The sequence below is a fragment of the Geotrypetes seraphini genome, chromosome 8 (assembly GCF_902459505.1).
Source record: "Geotrypetes seraphini chromosome 8, aGeoSer1.1, whole genome shotgun sequence".
Taxonomy (NCBI): Eukaryota; Metazoa; Chordata; class Amphibia; order Gymnophiona; family Dermophiidae; genus Geotrypetes; species Geotrypetes seraphini.
In genome coordinates, this window is record NC_047091.1 from 2,074,653 (window position 1) to 2,096,343 (window position 21,691).

At 43.5% G+C, this 21,691-nt stretch overlaps 1 protein-coding gene across 3 annotated transcripts in view; it reads right to left on the reverse strand.

Annotated features, from left to right (window-relative positions):
* The window catches only part of TBCB (tubulin folding cofactor B), a 90,130-nt gene that overhangs the window by 22,702 nt on the left and 45,737 nt on the right, over window positions 1–21,691 (reverse strand). For all 3 annotated transcript variants that reach the window (XM_033955089.1, XM_033955088.1, XM_033955090.1), the window contains exon 4: window positions 2,961–3,152. In XM_033955089.1, the coding sequence (XP_033810980.1) occupies window positions 2,961–3,152 (192 nt within the window). The remainder of the gene's footprint in view (window positions 1–2,960; window positions 3,153–21,691) is intronic.

The following is a 21,691-nucleotide window of genomic DNA, read 5'->3' on the forward strand; positions in this document are numbered from 1 at the left end:
GGGAGGCCGGATGAATGGGGATGCGAGTGTAAGCCTCCTTGAGATCTAGAGAACATAACCAATCATTCTTATCTAGAAGAGGATAAAGGGATGCCAGGGACAGTATACAAAATTTTTCTTTGACTAAAAATTTGTTGACAGCCCTGAGATCCAGATCGCCAGTGTTCTTTGGAACTAGGAAGTAACGGGAGCAAAACCCCTGCTCTGCAGTTCCAATGGAACTTCCTCGATGGCAAGGAGATGAAGCATAGCTTGAGCTTCCTGAAGAAGAAGAAGGGCGGTCTGGGATGGATTGGAAGGATACTCTCTTGGAGGCTCTGGTGGAATCTGAGAGAAATGAAGAGAGTATCCTTCCCTGATTATTGACAACACCCAGAGGTTGGATGTAATGGTCTTTCATCGATGGTAAAAATGATGGAGACGACCTCCTATGGGGGGAAGGGAGGACAGAGGCAGAACGATGGAGGTTATGCTCTGTGTGAGGCAGTCAAAAAGGCTGGGCAGCCTTAGGTGCAGCAGAAGGCTGAGGTTTCTGTTGCGTCTGTTGCTGTTGTTTTTGGCTGGTGCTCGAGTATTAGGAGCCGCCCTTGGAGGATAACGCCTCTGGAAGGTTGGAAGAGGTTGAGAAGGCTTTGCAGGAGCTGTCTTAGGCTTTGGTCTGACAATTGAAGCAAAAGATTTTTCATGCTCAGACAACTTCTTGGTGGCAGCCTCTATGCATTCATGAAAGAGGTCATTGCCCTCACAAAGAATATTAGCCAGATGATCCTGAAGATTAGGGCCCATATCAATGGTGAAAAGCCAGGCCAGGCGGCGCATTGCCAATGAGAAAGTAGTGACCCTCGAAGAAAGTTCAAAAGCATCGTAAGATGACTGGTGATGTAGTTGGAGTTGCGCCAAGGTAGCACCGAGCTATAGAAACTCCACATGTCTATGTTCATCCAAGTTCTTCATAAAACTTGGAAGATGGTCAATTAAAAATTTCAAATAAGTCGTGAAGATGAAATTGTAATTTAGGAGTCTAGAAGCCATCATGGAATTCTGATAAAGGTGACGGTCAAACTTGTCCATGGTCTTGCCCCTCTCTTCCAGGAGGTACTGTGGCATAGACTCGAGGTCGAAGATGTAGTTGAAGAGTCCATCCTGAACAGCTTTTCCACTTGAACTCGACGACATTTAAGGGCTCGAGGTTGAGAGTAGCACAGCGTGGGCACGACTTTGGACTATGGACAGGTCCGAGACACTTAAGACCAGCGGTGTGGGTCCATGAGGGAAATCACACGCTGGCACTGGCTACACTTCTTGAAGTCCGTTACTGGCCGGGACATAGAAGGGAAGCTAGCCGCTGCGAAGTCAATGCAGGAAAAATAAGTCTTTTTTATTTTTATTTTTTTAAACAGAAAATAAAGAAATGAACACAGCGATTCATGAAATAACTAACACAAACCGCAGTGAAGAGAAGGCACGAAGCAACGAAGTTTCACGAACAGCATCAAAGACAGACTTCTCAGCTCCACAAAAAACTGAGGAGACTCGCCCTGTGCTGGGCGGGACGGCACTCGCACATGCGCGGTGCAGCAGACTCGAAACTTCTACGTTTCTCCAAGCAAGTCTGCTTGCGAGACTGTCCGCATCCGGGCTTCGTGGATGACGTCACCCACATGTGAGAATAGGCTGCCTGCTTGTCCTGGGATAACAAACATTCCTGCAGGCACGCATGAAGGAGGAAAGAACTGCAGGTGGAGCTAAGGAGCCCAATGAAGTACAGCAGAGGCAAAAGGAAAATCTGGAGTTGATTGCTTTTGCAGATACACGCGGCTATGGGGATATTACCCATCTGTCTAGATTGTCTCACTTATTGCACTGGAACATGCATTACAATTATAGCATGCTAATTACATTGCTAATGCAATAAATCTTCAGACCTAGTTAATTTGTAAAATTATACTTAGATTACAGATACTGCAAAAGTAACATGCATGATACTTTCTCCTCCTCTACTGACTGCATATTTTCATCAAACAAGTGGTGCTCCCCTCTACTACTTCTATCCCACTGTCAACAGTATTTGTTTTCCAACAACAACCTTCTCCACCACTACCTAAATATAGCACAGAAAATTGGATAGAGGAAGTGCGCTAGATGTGGTGTATTTAGATTTTAGCAAAGCCTTTTGAGAGTGTTCCACTCAGGTGTTTAATAAAATTCTAGGGAACGGTACAGTACAGGGGAGTGAAGAACTTGTGCACGAAAGAGAAGGACTTAAGTATGAACATAAGAGGGCCAAACAGGTTGAAAAGGCGTTGGCGAAAGTTAGAAGGATGGACGCTAGGGTGCATATGGAGAGATATGGTCAGTAAGGAAAAGTAATACCAATGCCCCTGCCTTTGGTGAAACCTCATTTAGAATTCTGGAGACATCCCCTTCAAAAAGGGGAACACGAGATGGAGTTGGTCCAGAGAAAGGCTACTAAAATGGTCAGTGCTCATCATAAGGCATATGGGGACAGACTTAAAGATATATATATATATATATATATATATATAATTTGGAGGAAAGGTGGGAGAGGGGAGCCATGATAGAGAAGTTCCTACGTGGCATAAATTCACATCAGGCAAGTCATCTTTCATTTGAAAGGAAGCTCTGGAATGAGAAGGCATAGGATGAAGTTAAGAGGTGATTGTATCTTATGACTTAGCTATTATATATGTTTTCTTGTATACTGTAAGCTAAAACTTTTAAATACTTTTTTTTTTTTTTTTAACAGACAGGGTGGCAGACACATAGAATAGTCTTCCGGCAGTGGTGGTGGAGACAAAGACTGTGTCTGAATTCAAGACACAGGCATGTGGAATCTCTTAGGGAGAGTGCATTCTCATATTTAAGTACATTTAGTAATGACCAAAACAAGCACTCCAAAATCATCCAAATTGATTAGAATACAAGATGGTGTGACTCACCAGCATACATGACAGTTCCTCGTTTTATTGGCTGCCCAGTTACATGGACCTCACATCGGGTGCCAACTGTGATGGCTGTTATCAAATCCCTCTCCTCTGCAAACTTCTGCTCCTGGTCAACCTCCCTACTTGCCAAGTCCTCCTCATTGAACTTCCCCATCTTATTCCGTCTCAAGAAAGCACGAACAGAATCTTAAGGTAAAGCAAAGGGTATAAAGTGAACTTTTCAGGCAAAGTTAAATGATTGCTATTTCTGTTTAAAGCAACTGCTAGCAAACTATCCTATCCTATGCTTTAAGAAGACCTGTGAAGAAAGAAAAAAAAAACAAAAAACCAACAACTTAATTTCTTCTATACAATTGTTAACACCTGACATTTATCATTAATTAGTTTTTGCTAAGATGATACTTTGTGTGTTGCATTATTCCTTTTTCCACCAAGCCATTGAGGGAAACTAGCAACTGTTCATTCAACTACATTTCATTTATTCCCAACAGGAATATCAAATAAAGTTTTCTTATATCTAACCTTTGCATTTTAATTTATCAAGATCCAGCACTGTAATAAATGGAATGGAAAAGGAGAAATGTCTTACCAGATAATTTTATTTTTTAGGCAACCACACCATTCTGCACAAATAAGCATTACCTTTTCCTGCCAGAAGGTAGAGAAAACTGAATTCTACCAGTGACACCACAGGTATAAACAATGGTACTCCCTGGAACAATCCAGTATGCGTCTACTACACAAGCAGAAGATCCCTTTTGTAACACACCCATGCCCCATCAACTACTGCAGCTGCAATAAAGAGCAAAACCCCTCAGAGACGCACATGCTACCTTGCAGCCAGATTAACAGAATATTTTTTTTGTAAAAACTAAAAAGGAAGCACAGAGCACAAGGTCTTCTAAGGGCAGGACTGCAGAACAGTGTCACTAACTGAAAAAACAAAATTATCCAGTAAAACAAATTTTTCTTTCTTATTTCAGCTCCACTGTTCTGCACAAATGGGATAAACCGAAGTAGATCTAATAGGCAGTAGAAGACAAGGCCACCAAATGAAGGCTCTACAAGTCTGAGTGGACTCTGGCCAATACTTCTAATCTGTAGTGCTTAGAAAAGTAATGGAGCAGTGGCGTACCAAAGGGGGGGGGGGGGGGAGGTCCGCCCCGGGTACACACTCCAAGGTGGGGGGTAGGTCCGCCCCGGGTACACACTCCAAGGTGTTGCACAGCTGACCGGATCTGGAACTAGAGAATGAGATGGTGGCTGTTACCCACGGCTAGCCGCGGGTAACCCGCCACAACGGTAAGGAAAAATCTGTGTCCACCATGGCTACAGGGACAAGGCCATTCACCACCCTGTGGAGTGGTGAATGACCTTGTCCCCGCAGTTAAAGTAAGGAATGCACGCGGTCACCTATCGCGCTCCCTCCCTCCTTACTGCCGCCGCCAAGTTGAAACAGCTCCTTTTCTCCCTCCCTGCCCCTTATCTTCGTGGTCGCGAGTCTAAATTGCCTTCTTACAGCAGCCAGAGCGTTGAAGCTGCGTGTGGATGCCATAAAGGTCATCTCTGTCGCAACCGGAAGTTGCGTCAGAGACGACCTTTACGGCAGCCATATGCAACTACAACGCTTCGGCTGCTGTAAGAAGGTAGTTTAGACATCGCCGGCCTCAGCTAAAGGGCAGGGAGGTTTGTTGCACTGGGCCTGTTGTCCGGGAGGAGGGGGTGGGGAGAAATGTGGGGTGGAGAGGAAAAGACGCTGAAAGAACATGGGGAAGACAGAGGGGGGGAGGAGAAGGACGCTGAAAGGACACGGGGAAGACAGAGGGGGGGAGAAGGACGCTGAAAGGACATGGGGAAGACAGAGGGGGGAGAAGGACGCTGAAAGGACATGGGGAAGACAGAGGGGGGAGAAGATGCTGCAGGGAAATGGGGAAGAGAGAGTGGGGAGAAGACGCTGAAGGGAAATGGGGAAGAGAGAGTGGGGAGGAGGACGCTGAAAGGACATGGGGAATACAGGGGGGGGGAGAAGGACACTGAAAGGACATGGGAAAGACAGGGGGAGAAGGACGCTGAAAGGACATGGGGAAGACAAAGTGGGGGAAGACAGAGTGGGAGAAGATGCTGAAGGGAAATGGGGAAGAGAGAATGGGGAGAAGATGCTGGCAGGGAAGAAGACAGATACCAAACTTCGGGGGGAGTGGAGGGAAGAAGGGTGCCAGACCAATTTGGAAGGGGGGAGAAAGGGAGAGGCACAATAACAGAACAAATGGAAGACGCAGAGAGAAGAGAGACAGTGGATGGAAGAAATTGAATAAGATGAGGAAAGCAGAAACCAGACAAAGGTAGAAAAAATTCTATTTCTTTTTTTTTGCTTCAGGATAAACTAGTATATTAGTTGTGTTGCTAAAAATTTATAAACAAAGCCCTACCAGCTGAACATCTCTTTCTCCAGTTCAGCAGCCAAAACTTTGATTTATAAGGAAGGAATAAGCTAAATATTGCAGTACTGAGGCTTGATGGATGTTGCGGGGAGGTGATGAGGCAGTGAATGGTATGGCAGTGATGGTGACGGGGCGGTGAATGGGTGGCAGGGGCAGTGAACGGGCTGGTGGGCCGGGGACGATGCAGTGACGGGGACAGATTTTTTTCCCTGTGTCATTCTCTATCCGGAACCTCCCGTGCTGCTCCAAATAGCACCTCAGCGTGGCTGCCGTACTTATAACAGAGACCCACAAAAAGGCAAAAAGGTCAAAGGTTCCCAAGAGTGGTAGTGAAACAGTGTCCCCAGCAAAGGTTAAATCAATAACCAACACAATAATGTGAATAAGGTAAATAACTATCAGAATTTTACAAGACTTAGGTACCCTCAGTGCGAAGGGACAGCGACGGGAGCGTAGCTCCAACACTTCACGCATCAAGGTGACACCTGTGCAGAGATCATTGTCTGACCAAAAGGTTTGTGTGGTTTCTTTTTCTGAGCAGGCTTATCAGGTGGCGGAGGCCATTAGGAGACACTGGCATGTGCTTGAACATCATGAGGTATTCAGGGAACCCACTAGGATAGCCTTTTCTCGCCCTAAGAACTTGGAAGAATTTACTTACTTCATCTCCTGGCTCCCAGTCTCATGTGGGCATTGTACTATGTGCAGCATGACGTTATCCATCTCTTGTTGGCAGCACCCCCAGTCTCATCGCAATTACCAGCTTAGACACTCGACTGACTGTGATTCTCAGTGGGTTGTGTATGTGATTGTATGCCCCTGTGATTTGATTTATGTGGGGCGGACCAGCAGAAAAGTCAGAATAAGACTCTCTGAACACAAGAGTAGGATTCACACCGCTGCTATATCTGCTCCTCTTGAACCCCATTGCCTTGAGAAGAACCACACATTTGGTGATCTCTCGTGGTTTGTTTTGGAACAGATACTGAGTGATTACAGGGGTGACAAGATGGCACAGATCAATCTCAGGGAGCAGTTTTGGATCTTTCATCTTCATTGTGTGTCTCCTTATGGACTAATTGAATGGAACACTATTGTTTAGTGTGGCTCCTCCTCCTGTGCTCTGATTGGCTCTATGTCCTTCCTGTTGGCTTTTAAGCACGTTTGCGTGCCTTCCTGTTTGCTCTTCCTTTCTTCCCAGCTCTCCTGGAGGACTGCTATTGATTGATTTGTTCAGTTATGGGTTCCTGAGGAAGGGACTTGTTCCCGAAACCAAGCTGGTTGAACCTGGTCTTCTGGCGTTCCATCTGCCCTGTCTCACTTTCCTTGGACATTGGATGAAAATCTTTTGAAGCTAAGTTTTGCTTTTTCATTTTTTTGGGAGTTGGCTGGGGGATTCCCTGATTGGTTGCTGTAATAGTGCCCTGTGTTTATTTTGCACTGCTTTTGTTGGTGATAGTGTCATTTTGATTTAAAAACACACACTCTGGTACCCTATGATGGTGTCATAGGTGTATGCCTTCCCGGCGCCACCTTGATGCGTGAAGCGTTGAAGCTATGCTCCGGTTACTGTCCCTTCGCACTGAGGGTACCTAAGTCTTGTAAAATTCTGATAGTTATTTACCTTATTCACATTATTGTGTTGGTTATTGATTTAACCTTTGCTGGGGACACTGTTTCACTACCACTCTTGGGAACTTTGACCTTTTTGCCTTTTTGTGGGTCTCTTTGTAAGGTTCTTTGGCAATTCTGTTTTTGGAGTTTGTTGTACTTATAACAGAGCAGAGTCGGCAGCCACGCTGAAGTGAACGAAGGTCCCACGATGACTGCGCCATCTACCGCCTCTGTTCCGGAAGAGATAAGTGACATCGGGGGGGGGGGGGGGGGGCAGCAGCCGCAGTCATCGCAGGATCTTGCCGCAACTCCCTGCGTCTGCCGGCCCAGCCCCCTCCAACGTCACTTACCTCTTCCATCCGGAGCAGAAGCAGTCATTGCGGGATCTTGCTGATTTGGGATGGAGAAAGAAAGGAGCATAGTAGGGTGGTGAAGGGAGAGAAAAGAGGTCAGGGTATTATGGAAGGGTGTGGAGGGTGAGAAAGGGGGGTCAGGGTGGTATGGAAACATGGTGAAGGGTGAGAAAGGGGGTCAGGGTGTTATGGAAGGATGTGGAGGGAGAGAAAGGGGCAAGGATACTGTATGGAATTGGGTTGGAGGGAGAAAAAGGGGGCAGATGCTGATGGAAGTGGAGGGATGGGAGAGGAGAGAGTGAAATGCCAGACCTTGGGGGTGTGGGAGAGGGAAGGAGAGGAGAGAGATGCCAGACCACTGGAGGAGGGAAGGGAAGAAGATGGATGCCAGACCAATAGGGGTGATGGGAGAGATGGAAGGGGGAGGCATAAAGTTTCTGGAAGGGGAATAGAAAGAGAGAAGATGCCATATAGAAGGGGCAGAGAGAGGGTAGACAGTGGATGAAAGGAAGAGAATGACAAAAAGATGAGGAAAGCAGAAACCAGAGACGACAAGGTAGAAAAAAATTATATTTATTTATTGCTTTAGGTGAGATGCATCGCTGTTTCTGTGATGTTGCATTGTATGCAGAGTCCAGCTTCTTGGTGCTTCAGTTTAACCTTTGTCTACGTATTTTTATTCTATCTCCCCATTTACAAAACTGTAGAGCATTTTTTAGCGTTGGCATCTGAGTTGTTACCACTGTGGCTAAAAACCACACTACAGTTTTGTAAAAGACGGAGGGGTTAGTTTGTGATTACATACTAGGTGAAGGTGTTTTCTGTGTTCTAGTGTGTTCAAAAAGACATGGTTTTCTGTTAGGATTGACGGTGTAGGATTGATCTGTACTAGTCTGGCTTGTTTAGATTTACAATGGGTTTATTGATGTACTGCTCACAGAAGTATGTAAGCTGCTGCCTTTTCCTAGGTATTCATGTGTGACGTGTGGATTGTTATTAAAAATTATGTTTTTCATACAGATAGATGGGGTGTCAAAAAATGATGGCCCCCGGGTGTCACATATGCTAGGTACGCCATTGGAATGCAGTGAGGATCATCTCCTTAGGGGAAACCATCTGGGCCTCTACCCCCCTAGTAGAGTGGGTTCAGATACGAATATAGGCAATCTCAATAGCCACCTTGAACAGTCTTGCACTGGTGGCCTTACAGGCTACCTGTCCCTTCTGAGAGTCATTAAGCAGTATAAAAACGTGATCAGAGAAAATTCATACATCTCCTGAAGGTACTGGAATAATGTTCTCTGGACATCCAACTTGAGGAGCCTCCACTCCACTGAAAGTTGAACCTTCTACCCCAAAGGAGGGCAAGCAGATCACCTGATTCACAAGGATCAGACATGACATTTAGCAGAAAGGTGGAACAGCATGTAGATACACTGAATCCTCTGAGTCTTAAGATCTTTAATGGAAGCAAACTGCAGGGGCTTCAAAGGGGGCTAGAACACCAAATTTAGATCCCACTGAGCCACCTGCATTTCCCCTTGGAAATTGTCGCTACCTGGACCTTCAGGGAGCTCAGAGCCAACTCTTGCTTCAGAAACTCCAAGATACCGAGACTTCCTGGACTGAAGTAGTGTATAAAGACCACCACGGGGGAGAAACTGCACTTCCATTCATATCTTGCATTTCTACTGGTCTCAGCCAGAGTAGAACCCAATTCCTAGGCAGCAGCAGAAGCTCCTCCACCAGAAGGCACCAAAGATTCACTTATCAGGATCTCCAAGGCCAATCCAGAGCTACCAGCAGGATCAGTTAAGGATGACTTGCAATTCTGTGCAACAGTTGGCCTTTCAAAGGCCACTAAAGGAAGACAAAGAGGTTCCTCCCCCAGTCAAAGTTGACCTAGGGCATTGATTCCCTAAAAGGCTGGGTCCTTTCAATGACAGAAGCAGCGCTTCATCTTCGCACTGACTCTGGATGAAACAAGGTCAAACTGTGGAGACTCCCAGCAGTCCACAATGAGTTGAAAAGTCCAAGGTCTCAGCTCCCAGTCTCCTGGATCCAGGAGAAAGCAGCTGAGAAAATCCCCCTGCACATTAGTCCAGGAGGCAAGGACGCCGCCCGACTCCTGATCCCACCTTGCCTGTTATTGATCACCAGCTCTACTAGACAGACTTCACTCTATTGGTATTACAGACCAAGTTTATTCCTGGTTTGTATCATATTTTTCAGATCATACCTCTACTGTTCTTTTTAATGATTCAACCTCTAAAAGTTCACTGACTTCATATGGTATTCCTCAAGGGTCTATCCTTTCTCCGCTATTATTTAATATTTTTCTTGCCCCTTTGATGACTTTGTGTCAATCCATAGGTTTTCATGTATTTGCCTATGCTGATGATATTCAGCTTTTACACCCTTTAGATTCCAATAACATTCTGGATATCATAGCAATTAACAAAAAACTTGACCAAATCCATCAATGGCTGGATACTAATAGGTTAGTGCTTAATATTAATAAAACAAATGTGATGCTTTTTCCATGGAAAGATAGTTCTAAACTCATTGCTCCTATTTCTATAAAAATTGTTCCCCTACAATCAGTTAACACCATTAAAATTTTAGGCGTGATTTTTGACTATAAACTAACGTTCCATGATCACATTAGTAGTATTATTAAGGCAACCTTTTACAGACTTCGTCAAATCCGTTCTCTCTCAATTTCTCTGCCCAAAATCTCTTAATATTCTCATTCACTCTTTGGTGATTTCCAAAATCGATTATTGTAACGCCCTTTTTAAGGGAATTGCTCAGAGTGAAATCAGACGTTTACAAATTATACAAAATACCTCCATTAAACTCATAACAAAAACCAGGAAATTTGATCATGTAACCCCCCCTTCTTAGGAAGGCGCACTGGCTTCCCGTATCTCACCGGATAATATACAAATTATGCTTGCTTACCTACAAATCCCTACTTTATAAAACCCCAGCATTTATCTTTAAATTATTAATTCTTTATACTTCTAACAGAACGTTACGATCAAATGAACAGCACTTATTGACGATTCCATCCCTTAAGATTATTAATACGAGACAATTTATTTTTTCTGTTACAGCCCCTCAAGTTTGGAATTCTCTTCCAATTTATTTGAGAGAAGAGCGCAACGTTGACAAATTTAAGAGTAATTTAAAAACTTTTCTTTTCAAAGATGCTCTTGATAACTAATTACCTAATTTTTTGGTTAATTCTTTTTAGTTGTATAATATTATGGAATATTTATATCCCACACCTTATGTACTTTCCTTGATTGTTCTGCTTCTTTTAAATATTTTGTAGTTCACTTACCATTTTTCCTTACGTTTATCTGTTTGTTAAGTTTGTTAATAGTCCTTATGGACTTAATTTTTGTTAAGTATTGCATTGTTCCCTAAATATTGTAATTTTATTATGTTCATCGCTTTGAAATATGATTAAGCGATCAATCAAAAATCTTATTAAACTTGAAACTTAATGTAAGCTACTGCTGTAGCATTGTCTGAATCAATCTGACCACTTCCCCCTCAAGAAGCAGCTGAAATTCTTGCAAGGCTAGCCAAGCTGAGAGGGTCTTCAGACAACTGATAGATTAGGCTGCCTCTCAGCTTGATCAGGATCCCGTCCCGTCCCTCCCTGTTTGTTGATATAATACATGGCAACTTGGTTGTCCATCCGAATGAGGACTACCTGGTCGTAAAGAAGATGTTGGAAAGTGTTGATAACCTTGAGGATCGCTCTGAGTTCCAATAGATTGATATAACACCGACGATCCGTACTGGTCCAGTGGCCTTGGATACAGAGACCATCGAGATGAGCGCCCCAAGCGTAGGTCGAAGAATCTGTTGCAAGGACCTTCTGATGGGGAGGCGTTTGAAAAAGCAAGCCTCTGGAGAGATTGGAAGAGAGCATCCACCAACGGAGAGACTGCTTCAATGAAGGAATGACTTATGTGTCGAGAAAGAGAGTTGCAAACCTGCGTCCATTGAGATGCCAGGGTCCACTGAGGAATTCTGAGATGAAGTCTGGCAAAATGAGTAACGTGTACTGTGGAGGCCACGTGACCCAGAAGTACCATCATGTGTGTCGCTGAGGTGGAAGAGCAGGAAGACCTGTATGACAGAGTTGAAGAAGAGTTTCCAGATGTTGTTGTGGAAGGAATGCTCCGAGTTGGATAGTATCCAGAACAGCTCCGATGAAGTGTAGATTCTGTGAGGGCTGAATATGGGATTTGGGAAAGTTGATTTCGAATCCCAAACTTTGTAGGAACCAGGTAGTCCGTTGGATCGCTACAATAACCCCCTGGGATGTTGAATCTTTGATGAGCCAGTCGTCGAGGTAGGGAAATACCTGAAGACCATGGTTCCTTAGAGCTCCTGCTACCACAACCAGGCACTTGGTGAATACTCTGGGAGAAGAAGCCAGGCCGAAGGGCAGCACTCTGTATTGATAATGCAGATTCCCCACCCAAAATCTGAGGTATTGACAGGAGGCCGGATAAATGGGAATGTGAGTATAGGCCTCCTTGAGATCAAGAGAACATAACCAGTCGTTCTGCTCTAGAAGGGGATAAAGAGATGCCAGGGACAACATTCAAAATTTTTCTTTGACCAAAAATTTGTTGAGAGCCCCGAGATCTAGAATGGGCCGCAGATCGCCTGTCTTCTTCTGAACAAGGAAATACCGGGAGTAAAACCCCCTGTTCTGCTGGTCCAGAGGAACTGGTTTGATGGCATGGAGACGAAGCAGAGCTTGAGCTTCCTGAAGAAGAAGGGCGGTCTGGGAAGGATTGGAAGGATACTCTCTTGGAGGAAGCTCTGGTGGAACCTGAGTGAAATGAAGAGAGTATCCTTCCCTGATGATGGTCAATACCCAGAGGTCGGATGTAATTGACCTCCATCAATGGTAAAAACGATGGAGACGACCTCCTATAGGGGGGAAAAGAAGGCAGAGTCAGAACAGTGGAGTAGAGAGTTGCGCGGGGACAGAAATAAAAGAAATAAAACAAGAACAGCGATTCGTGAAGAAAAAAAGCAAACTGCGGTTCAGAGAAGGCACGAAGTAACAAAGTTAAACGCAGAGAGTCAAAGACGGACTTCTTGGCTCCATGGAAAACTGAGAACTGAGGAGACGCGCCCTACACTGGGCGGGAAGGCACTCGCGCATGCGTGGTGCGGTTGACTCAAAACTTCTAGTTTCTACAAGCAAGTCTGCTTGCAAGGCTTCCTCATCCGGGCTCCGTCAATGACATCGCCCATATGTGAGAATAGGCTGCCTGCTTGTCCTGGGATAAAAATGGTGTCCATTATTGCTGGGAACACTGCGAAATGGCTGGTGTTCTGAAAGCTGTGAATATCAATGCACTAGGGCTGAGTGAAATGAGGAATAGCTGAATTCAGCCCGAGAAATACCAAACAGTCAGTAGACTGAATCTTTACTCCGAATAAGAATGGATGGAAAGATTAGCAGATGTATTGGCATTAACCAAGTTGAAAAAGAAGAAAAATCAAGGTCATTGGAGCCACCGAGGAGCTATTCGAATCATGGTGGCAATCTCCTGCTTGACCAGGACAAACGTCTAAAAAGAAAAGAACAGTTGGACACATCTGGAACTTGTTTGTCCAGTTTTTAAGAACAATTTCCACTTCTAGGAGATGAGGAACCGAAGCATGAAGTGAAAAACAGGGTAGCTGAGTATCGATGCAAGGAAATCTACCCATATAGAGGAAATTAATTGAAGAACTGCTGAATCTAGAGTCCAGTCATGAAGATGAAAAATTGCTTCTGAACGTGTTCGTCAGAAAAAAAATTACACTCCCTTGAATGGAAACAACTTTGAGAAAACTGCTGTGAGGATGTGTCTAATTCCGAATTATTCGAAGCTGTTAGGTAAAGAAGCTCCATTTGGCTAGTCAATATAGCCTATTTGTACTTGATGGTCCGTACAGACTATAAGATCTGAGCATAGTAGAGATTATGAATGGAAACATCATGCCAATGAGCTCAGCAAGAATAGAGGGAGTAATCCATGAATAGGGTTGACTGATAAAAATAAAACCCGCTGATCCATAGAAGTCTTGCAAAGGGAGTCACATGGACTGCAGAGGCTATGTGCTCTATGCGGAGAGTAGAGAAGTTGGGCCAGAAAATGGTCAAAGACACAAGAACATGATTGAGCCAAGTGATCAGAGAAAGGCTGAAAGAGTCCTGTGACCTTCAGGTTGTTGCTCTCAAATCAGATAATTGGTTAATGCCCTGAAAGAGGAAACCAAATTACTAGAGAAAAAAAAGAATATGAGCCGAAGTACCTGCCATATGCGGAATCTGAACCCCTGAGCTGTGGAAAATGGAAGCAGTAACTGTAACCATTGAACAACTGGAGTTCCCTGTGAAAAACTTTCAGGAACCTGAATAGAAAGTAAAAAATAGGCAACCAGAGAAATCCAAGGAGGATAGAAAAATGCCCAGGGAGAACATTCGAAATCTCTCTTTGAGAAGAAAACCCTCAAAGAATGTTCTAGATGCAGGGTTCAGAAGAAAGAAAGAAATTCCCTGAGATTGAGAGAGTATAAGCAGTCAATCAAATATGGAAGCAGAAGTTACATAGTAGAACATGCATGCTGTTTGTGAACGAAGAAAAGGGAAGTAAGCCCCTGGTGTTCAACTGTAGAAATGAGGGAAAAACATCCTAAAAAGGATGTAGTGGCCTCCACCTCCCCTATAGCCATTCCCAAACCTCTGGGATATGAGAAACAGGAGAAAGGATATAGGAGAAAAAATTGTTGAGGTAATGTAATGCCTGTATGAAACACAGGTTAACATTGGTGATACAGTGGAAGGCATAATTAAAGAGAAACCCAGTTGATACTGCATGATAGCAATATCTGTTGCAGAGTTATAAATGGCAGAAAACTAACTGACAGGCTTTTCCATATCATGCCCAGAGTAGGAAGTAGTTCTAACTGAAAAGCATAAACATCACACGATGGTCTGGTCCTAGGCACTGGAAGTCACGAGTGGTGTAGGTTAGTTAGTGAAAAAGTGGCATCTGGCACACGTTTTGAAAGTGGTGAACGGGCGGAACATGGAAGGAAAAACCACCTCAACAAAGTTTCAGTATAACCAGCTCTCAACAGCTAGTTGCTCTAAGACATTGGTGATACAGTGGTAAGTATGATGCTGAAGAAGCTTGAGCACATCTGACCAGCTGTAAATCGATATACTCCCTGCTATATCATGACATAAAACATTGATGGAGCAGAGGCAAGTTGTTCGAAGACGGTGGTGGTACAATGGAAGCATGATGCTGAAGTAGTGAGAATTCCTCTGATAGGCTGTGCTATATATCATGCCGTAAAACATTGGTGGAGCAGTGGCATTCTGATGATGATTGGTGGCGTCAAGGCTCACCCGCACTTGGTACAGAGCTACGCTTAGACTGGGTCAGTACTAAAGGAGCCCACATGGGAGTGAGCCTTTAAAACAGGCTCTCAAGGTCTAACAAAGAGAGAATCGAGCTTGTCGTAGGCCTAGACAAAACACTGGACCACCAACTTTGTAACCGACCCATGTATGAGGAAATAGCTGAAGAAGTCTAATCTACAGACATTGTAGACTTCCCAGTGTAGACCTTAACAGCAGAGGCAATCCAACATCTGACAATTGAGGTAGAAAACAATCATTAAGAGGATACCAACATTTATCATACCCCATGATAAATCCCCCCTAGTATTAGAAATGTCCAAATAGGCATGGAGACAAAGCTCTTTTCTTTTCTTTTTTTGAAGAAGGTCTGTGATAATCCAATGAAATGAAAAAATAAAAGTCCATGTGGAATTACCCGTCAACACAAGTGAAAAACATTGTAAAGATGTTGCACCATAAATGAAAAAAGAACAGGAGGAATGAATTTAAACTGGTACCAGGAAGCTCAAAAATAAAAAAAAATATTTGTATTTGTATTTATTTATTTTTCATTGGGTATGAAGCAGGTACCCAGGATTGTTGAAGGTACCTGCGGTATCAGTGGTAGTATATAGCTTTCGACCCTCAGTACCATTGGTACATTGGCTCCCTGGTACCTTTGGAACATGCCAAGTTGGAGAGAGCATGAAACTGCTTTTGAAATGCTTGCCACAATATCTCGGACTTGGATGCCCGTCTTACTGGTGTCTCTGTTATGGTCAGAAGCACTGACTAAATCCCCTTGTGCCTGAGCCAGAAGTCTGTAAATGCAATGAACACAAGAACAAGCTTTTCCAATTGCAGCGTTGTTTGATTTGTACACACTAGCTTTGGTTATTTTCCTTGATTTTTGGTTTTGAATTTTGGACCGACTAACTGTGAAATTTGGTTGTCGGTGTTTTCCACTGGGCCATTATATTATATTATTTGGCATCCTGCTCCTGATGAAGACACGAAACGGAGCTCTGTCGAGTGGTGATGAGTGACGATATGTTCTTGATTTGAGTGGTGTTGTGTGTGTATGTGTGTGGGGTTGGTTATAGTCTGAGCCCCTGGTTACATGTTATAGTTATATGTTATAGTACCGATGCTTTATTAGCCACTATAGTTGGGTCATATGAGTGATATTTATATATTTTTTACATCTGCATTTGAATGTTTGAAATTCAGTACAGGTACTTGAGTTATTGCACTTTATTCTAACCAGTAAGATTTTGCTGCTATTATAGGTAAAAAAATTTTTGTATTGGTGCTGGCACTGGCACTTTTCATGAGCATATAATTTGTTATTGCACTTTAGTTATTTGTTTCCCAGGGTCTGGGCAGATTTGCACATCCAGCACAATTTGTACAACAAAATCTTTTCAATGGAGTTTCATATTTATTTAGATGAATTTTTAGATGTTATATATTAACTTATTAACTTAAATGTTTTAGTATTTATTAAACTTGAAACTTAGAATTATGCATGTGTAAATCTTCAACCACCATTCACATATCTTTTTTAGTTTTCATAACTTATTATATTTATTGTGTTGGTTTAGTCTGTGATGGGGTATTTGTTTGTTATGTCTTTATGTTCCCCTTGTTCCTGGGCTATAAGCCTGCATTCTTTCACTTGAAACAAATTACTTTGTCCATGGAAGATGGTCATAGACTTTATGATGTATGAGGCAATTCTCATTTAGACGTACGTCTGGTGCTAGTCACCTGTGAGACTTAGCCTGAGCCAAAGGTTCCCATGATTCATGGCGGACTCATACTGATGTCTTTGACCTTAACTCCGTTATTGTTCTTGTGTTCATTGCATTTACAGACTTCTGGCTCAGGCACAAGGAGTATTCTAGCCAATTCTAGGAGTATTTTGATTAAAGTTTTTATTGGCTATATATTTTATAGGGTTTTCTCTTTTGCTATATCAGAAGCACTGACACCATTGATTCTGAAATGAGTATCCTTTGGTACCTTCCTTACCATCAACAGCATCGGTACCACCGGCACCCTCGGTCGATACTGGTGGCAGATGTAAGATACTGGTACCCGTTAGGCCTCCCTGTCAGTACCCGAAGTATCTCACCTATAAAAAAAAGGGGCTACAAATAAGATGCCACCATTGTTGAAATTAGGTGAGATGCCATAATGACTTGCGACATAGTTCTCCGTTATTCTTGAAGACAAGTGAATATTCCCCCCAAAAAAGCAAGACATCGACGAGGGAACCATTGCAGCCAAAATTTAATCCGAGGCTGAGGCGATGTAAAGAGGCCCCGCCAACAAGAAGCTCGCGAGGGAAAGAAAACTCATAACTTTTGGGGGTTTTTTAACTGAAAGGACAAAAGTAAAAAAATAATTAGAATCAGAAAGAAAAAATACGTGTGAGCGGGAAGGCAAGGCAAAAAAAAAGAAGAACAGTTTAAAAGCAGACTTCTTAGCTCCGTGGAAAGACAGAAACTGATGAGGCACCACGCCCTATGTCAGGTGGGAAGACACTCGTGCATGCTCGGTGCGGTCAGTCGCAAACATGCGAGAATATGCTGTCTGCTTGTCCTGGGATAAACAACTTTATTCACTGTGACCTGTGCTGGCAATGTGCTGTAGCCTGCCTCAGCATTGTACAGTAGCTGGAATAAGACGAAATCACAGCCACATAAGAACATAAGAAGCGCCATTTCCGGATCAGACCTTCGGTCCATCAAGTCCGGAGATCCGCACACGCGGAGGCCCTGCCAGGTATACACCTGGCATAATTTTTAGTCAAACAATAATTCCACACAAGCTGAATATCAAAAAAATATATAAACCCACTACATAGATATTCATATACTGAACCTCATTACCAGAGATTTCAAGATAGCAGGTATACAAAATATCCGGAGAAAAGACCTCAGTGTTCCAAGAGGCAAACTCAGGGAACTTCTATGGCATTTATGAAATTGTCATAGGAAACACATCTTTGGTCAAAAAACTCCGTTCAATAAATTATTCTCAGTATTATTTTCAAGAAAATTTTTCAAAACTGTTGGGTAAAAAACCTGCACTTACCTTTAGTAATGTCTTCTAGTCCTCTGGTATGGGTAAGATCACTGCAGAGCAGTGAAACAAATCCTTTGGTGCTGTTGCATTCAGTCTAACCTAGCACTGAAGATAACCAGAAAATTCCCGACAGGGGAATTTCTCTGAAAAAATGAGCCGCTGCTTCAACGATCCTCTTTAACGATCTTGTCTTTATTGGTTTTACAAGTATAATTTTTAGTCACCCATATCCTTCTATGCCTCTCGTACGGAGATGTGCATCTAGTTTGCTTTTGAATCCTGGGACGGTTGATTCCGCAATAACCTCCTCTGGGAGAGCATTCCAGGTGTCAACCACTCTCTGCGTGAAGCAGAACTTCCTGACATTTGTCCTGAACTTGTCCCCTCTTAGCTTCATTCCATGTCCTCTTGTCTGTGTCGAATTGAACAATGTAAATAATTTTTTCTGCTCTATTTTGTCGATTCCTTTCAGTATTTTGAAGGTCTCGATCATATCACCCCCTCGCAGTCTCCTTTTCTCAAGGGAGAACAATCCCAGTCTCTTAAGTCGATCTTCGTATTCCAGTTTCTCCATACCTTTTACTAGTTTCGTTGCTCGTCTCTGCACCCTCTCCAGCAGTTTTATATCCTTCTTTAGGATGGGAGACCAATGTTGGACGCAGTATTCCAAGTTGGGTCTGACCATTGCTCTATAAAGCGGCATTATGACCCTCTCCAATCTACTCGTGATTCCTTTCTTTATCATGCCCAACATTCTATTTGCTTTCTTTGCCGCCACCGCACATTGTGCTGACGGTTTCAGGGTCCTTATCAGTACACCCAGGTCCTTTTCTTGTTCGCTCTTACCCAGAGTTGCACCTGACATTCCATACTCGTGTTCCTTATTTTTTCTGCCTAAATGCATTACTTTGCATTTCTCCACATTAAACTTCATCTGCCATTTCTCTGCCCATTTCTCTAACTGACACAAGTCACTCTGGAGTTCCTCGCTATCCTTCTGCAATCTGATTGCCCGGCATAGCTTTGTGTCGTCTGCAAACTTGATGATCTCACTGGATGTTCCTTCTTCCAGGTCATTGATATAAATATTAAAAAAGATCAGTCTAAGTACCAAGCCCTGGGGTACACCGCTAGCCACTTTCTCCCAGTCAGAGAACTTCCCATTTATGCCCACTCTCTGTTTTCTGTTCTCCAGCCATTTGCCTATCTATCTTTGTATATCCCCCTCTATTCCATGGCTTTGTAGTTTCCTGAGAAGTCTTTCGTGTGGAACTTTGTCGAACGCTTTCTGGAAGTCTAAGTATATTATGTCCACCGGTTCTCCACTATCAATTTGTTCGTTCACGGTCTCAAAAAATTGAAATAAATTCGTTAAACATGATTTCCCTTTCCTGAAGCCATGTTGACTGGCTTTCATCAGGTTATATGTATCCAAGTGTCGGACTATGCTATCTTTAATCAGTGCTTCAACCATCTTTCCAGGGACAAACATAAGGCTCACACGTCTGTAGTTGCCCGGTTCTCCTCTCGATCCTTTTTTGAAAATTGGCATGACGTTCGCTATCTTTCAGTCGTCCGGTATCTGTCCAGTTCTAATTGTCAGGTTGGCAAGTTTTTGAAATAACTCTCCGATTTCAACCTTCAATTCTTTTAAGACTCTCGGGTGAATTCCATCCGGTCCAAGGGATTTGTCGCTTAAGTTTGTTGATCTGGTAGTATATCTGGTCCATGTCCACTTCTACTGTGGTGAGACTGTCTTCTATTACTCCTTTAAACACTTCCACTGCTTCTGGTATTGTTGCGGTGTCTTCCTTTGTAAAGACGGACGCAAAGAAGGAATTTAGTCTGTCTGCAATTTGTTTGTCTTCCTTTATGTATCCTTTTCTTCCCTGGTCGTCCAGCGGTCCCACCGCCTCTTTTGCAGGTTTTTTTCCTTTTACGTATCTAAAGAAGGGCTTGAAGTTTGTGGCCTCTTGCGCTTTTTTCTCCTCATAGTCCTTTTTGGCATCCCTCACCACCTTGTGACATTTCTTCTGATCATCTTTGTTTGTTCCAAGCTTCGATTGTTTTCGTGCGTTTCCATTTTTTGAAAGAGTCCTTCTTTTCTTTTATGGCTTCCTTCACCTGTCTGGTAAGCAATGCCGGTTTTCCTTTGCCTCTAGTTCTCCTTTCTTTAGAAATCCGTGGAATGAAGAGATTTTGTGCTTCCGTGATAGTATTTTTCAGTAGGGACCATGCCTGATTTACCATTTTCATTTTGTCCATCTTTTTCTTGAGCCATTGTTCTACCGTAGCTCTCATGCAATCATATTTACTTTTTTTAAAGTTTAAGGTTGTGGTTAAGGTTTTGGTACGTTTCCCTTTCACGATGTCAAGTTTAAAGTTGATCATGTTGTGATCACTCGTCCCCAGCGGGACCGTGACTTCTACTTCTTTTGTCGGTCCCGTGAGGCCATTTAGGACCAAGTCCAAGGTGGCATTGCCTCTTTGTCGGCTTTATTCCAGGAAGCAATCCCCTAGCGCCTCCAGGAACTTGGCCTCCTTGCCGCAGTTGGAGGTTCCCAGGTTCCAGTCTATCCCCGGGAAATTGAAGTCTCCCAAGATTATTACATTGCCTGTCTTGCATTCTTGTTTGATTTCCTCTATCATTTCTGAGTCAGTTTCCTCCGTCTGTCCTGGGGGTCGATAGTAAGGACCAATTTTTGTGTCTGCACCATTATGACTAGGAATCTTGATCGAGGGACTCCAGCTTCTCTTTCCTTTCCGTTGTAGCCACTCCAACAGATTCTACTCCTTCCTGAACATATAGGGCAATACCTCCACCTTTCTGCCCTACTTGATCTCTTCTGTATAGTTTGTATCCCTGTAGTACTGTGTCCCATTTGTTTTCTTCGTTCCACCATGTTTCTGTTATGCCAATGATTTTCAGTTCATCGTGTCTTGCTATTGTCTCTAATTCCCCCATTTTGTTTCCCAGACTTCTAGCATTCGTATACATACATTTGAGTTCTCTTTGTGTTACCTTCTTGGACTTTCTACACTTGGCTGCCTCTACTGTTTCTTTCACGGTATCCTTTTCTGCTCCTGTGTTGTCTCCCTTGTTTGCTGTGTGGTCATCCCCTCCTGTGCCCGAGTCGACCCTTCCTGCATTGTCTCCCTTATTTGCTGTGAGGTCGTCCCCTCCTGTGTCTGAGTAATTGCCCGTGATTCCTTCGTCGGGGCATCCTGTCGCAAGGGCCATCGACTGGTGGTCGACTGTCGGCTTTCCCCTGTCTTTTAAAGCCTTCTCAATGGCCTTCTTCATGTTGCCTGCCAATACTCTTGCTCCTTCCTTGTTGAGGTGTAGTCTGTCCTTTATGTAGTACTTGCGTCCAGAAATAATGTGAGAAGGCTCTTTCAATGTTGATCTTTGAGTTGCCAGCCAGACACAGATATGGAGCTGGGATATAAGAATAGCCTTACTGGGTCAGACCAATGGTTCAAATGGTGGCCAATCCAGTACACGTGGCCAAAACCCAAGGTGTAGCAATATTCCATGCTACCCATACAGGGCTACCCATACAGGGAAGCAGCGGCTTCCCCCATAACAGACTATGGACTTTTATTCCAGGAACTTGTCCAAACCTTTCTTAAAACCAGCTACTCTATTCGCTCTTACTACATCCTCTGGCAATGCGTTCCAGAGCTTAACTATTCTCCGAGTGAAGAAAAATTTCCTCCTATTGGTTTAACAAGTATTTCCCGTAACTTCATCGAGTGTCCCCTAATCTTTGTAATTTTTGA